The following is a 1,665-nucleotide window of genomic DNA, read 5'->3' as shown; positions in this document are numbered from 1 at the left end:
AGGACTGCTAGAACACTATAATAGATAACAATTGGACCATGTCCAGTGGCATTACCAGTCTGTGTAGGGTGTGGTAGATCTTGTGGATGCTGGCCAGTGTCGACAAATGGGAGTTCAGCTGAAAATCTGTAGGGGCGAAAAAAGCAAATTCATCAAAACAGCATTGGTTCAACATTACATTTATCAATGTTTAAAAATTTCAATTCTGCCCAGGGCAGGTTCCGAGAAAGCAAAGGCTACGAATTCCAACTCTCCCAAACATGTGTCCTTGGTGATGCGTATTACCACTGTCTGCTTTTTGTACACACAAAAAACGAAAATAGCATTGCATATTGATTGTAGTTGTGATTGTAAATGAGGAGCACCGTCACTGTCACTGCTGTAGGCTAATGACTGGATAGTGACATCACACCAGGGCACTTCTACAGAGCAGAGACTTGTATAGAATTATAGACGACCCCCTGACAGTCCCACTACATGACAAGCTACTCTGCAGAGGAAAGGAATGGAACGAAAGAGGAAGCCTATTCCGAGAAATACATGAATAGGAACAGAGTTAATCATACCCTCGCCAACTCGCCTCTATCCAAGAACCAGATGTCACCTAGGCCCTATTTGTCTGCGCACAAGTTGTCACTCAACATCGTCGCTTTTTATTCGTTGACAGTGGTCAAAAATGGACAGCAACGACAGGCCGTATAGACCGCACTCGATGCATACCTAAAATAGCAGTACCGACGTTACAGCCGCACAACTTGCACCGAGTTTACAAAGTATCTAGAGAGTAGCTGGAGACATGGACGTTGTAGTCCATTTCCTCGATGAAGGCCCTGAGATCCTGATCCAGGGATCAAGGACTTAAACTACAACTCCCAACACCTAAAAAAAAATCATTGAGCACCCCTCTCCTGACACTCACCCCAACTGATGAATGCATATTACATTGTTACAAAAATGTAACATCGTATTAAGTAGTGCATACTAATAGCTGAAATCACGTCCATCCCCAGTTGCAGATGACGCACGATTGGAAACTTGTGCAGCACGCACTGACAGATATTTTACACAACTGCGTCACAATTTTCATACTCTGTAATTTTCCGCAGTTGCTTCGAAATCTGACCTATTTACTATGACATAATACTAATACATCCAAACGTAACTTGCCCTGCGTTTACATCGCATTGGTGTGCGTGCAAAAGATCACCATACCTGTATAAAATGGACACAAATAATGTTGCATTTTACTCTGTCGGTGTATCAGTATACAATTGACATAAAACGCTGCAATTGGTACACTAACAAGTCACCAGAAAGTGTATATCGCAGCAATAACAGAATACATTATACCTCCTTTGTTGTCACTCCGAGACAACGTAGAAAATACAAAGAGAATCGCAGTAGCATACCGATATTCATACGACCGCTCGATAAACAGCTTGACTGGAACCACAGAACCGTCTCAATCGGGAAGTAGGCAGAGAGGCATGCATCAGGCTGCTGCAATGCATGCTTCTAATAAACGGCCAAATAATCGCTGCGCGTACGCATTCACTAAAGCCACTACTATACTTACTTGCCGCATCAGAGTGCATTTTTATGAAACACACAACTGTCTGTGTGAAGTCCGCAGACCGGCCAGTAGGCGGGGCATGTCAACATAAC

General features: G+C 43.4%; 1 protein-coding gene across 4 annotated transcripts in view; it reads right to left on the bottom strand.

Moving 5' to 3' along the window:
• Nucleotides 1–1,665, bottom strand: part of dcun1d4 (DCN1, defective in cullin neddylation 1, domain containing 4) — a 4,532-nt gene extending 2,867 nt beyond the window's left edge. The window contains exons 1-2 of one of the 4 annotated variants that reach the window (XM_084444325.1): nucleotides 1,577–1,665; nucleotides 56–126 (exon numbers count right to left, since the gene is read on the bottom strand). In XM_084444325.1, the coding sequence (XP_084300451.1) occupies nucleotides 56–126; nucleotides 1,577–1,595 (90 nt within the window). In that variant the 5' untranslated portion in view covers nucleotides 1,596–1,665. The other 3 variants (XM_084444326.1, XM_084444328.1, XM_084444327.1) reach the window with 3 other exon arrangements.

This window comes from Borostomias antarcticus, assembly GCF_949987555.1.
Source record: "Borostomias antarcticus genome assembly, chromosome: 10".
Taxonomy (NCBI): domain Eukaryota; kingdom Metazoa; phylum Chordata; class Actinopteri; order Stomiiformes; family Stomiidae; genus Borostomias; species Borostomias antarcticus.
The sequence above is the reverse complement of the archived record's forward strand: the minus strand, read 5'-3'. Positions and strand labels throughout refer to the sequence as shown.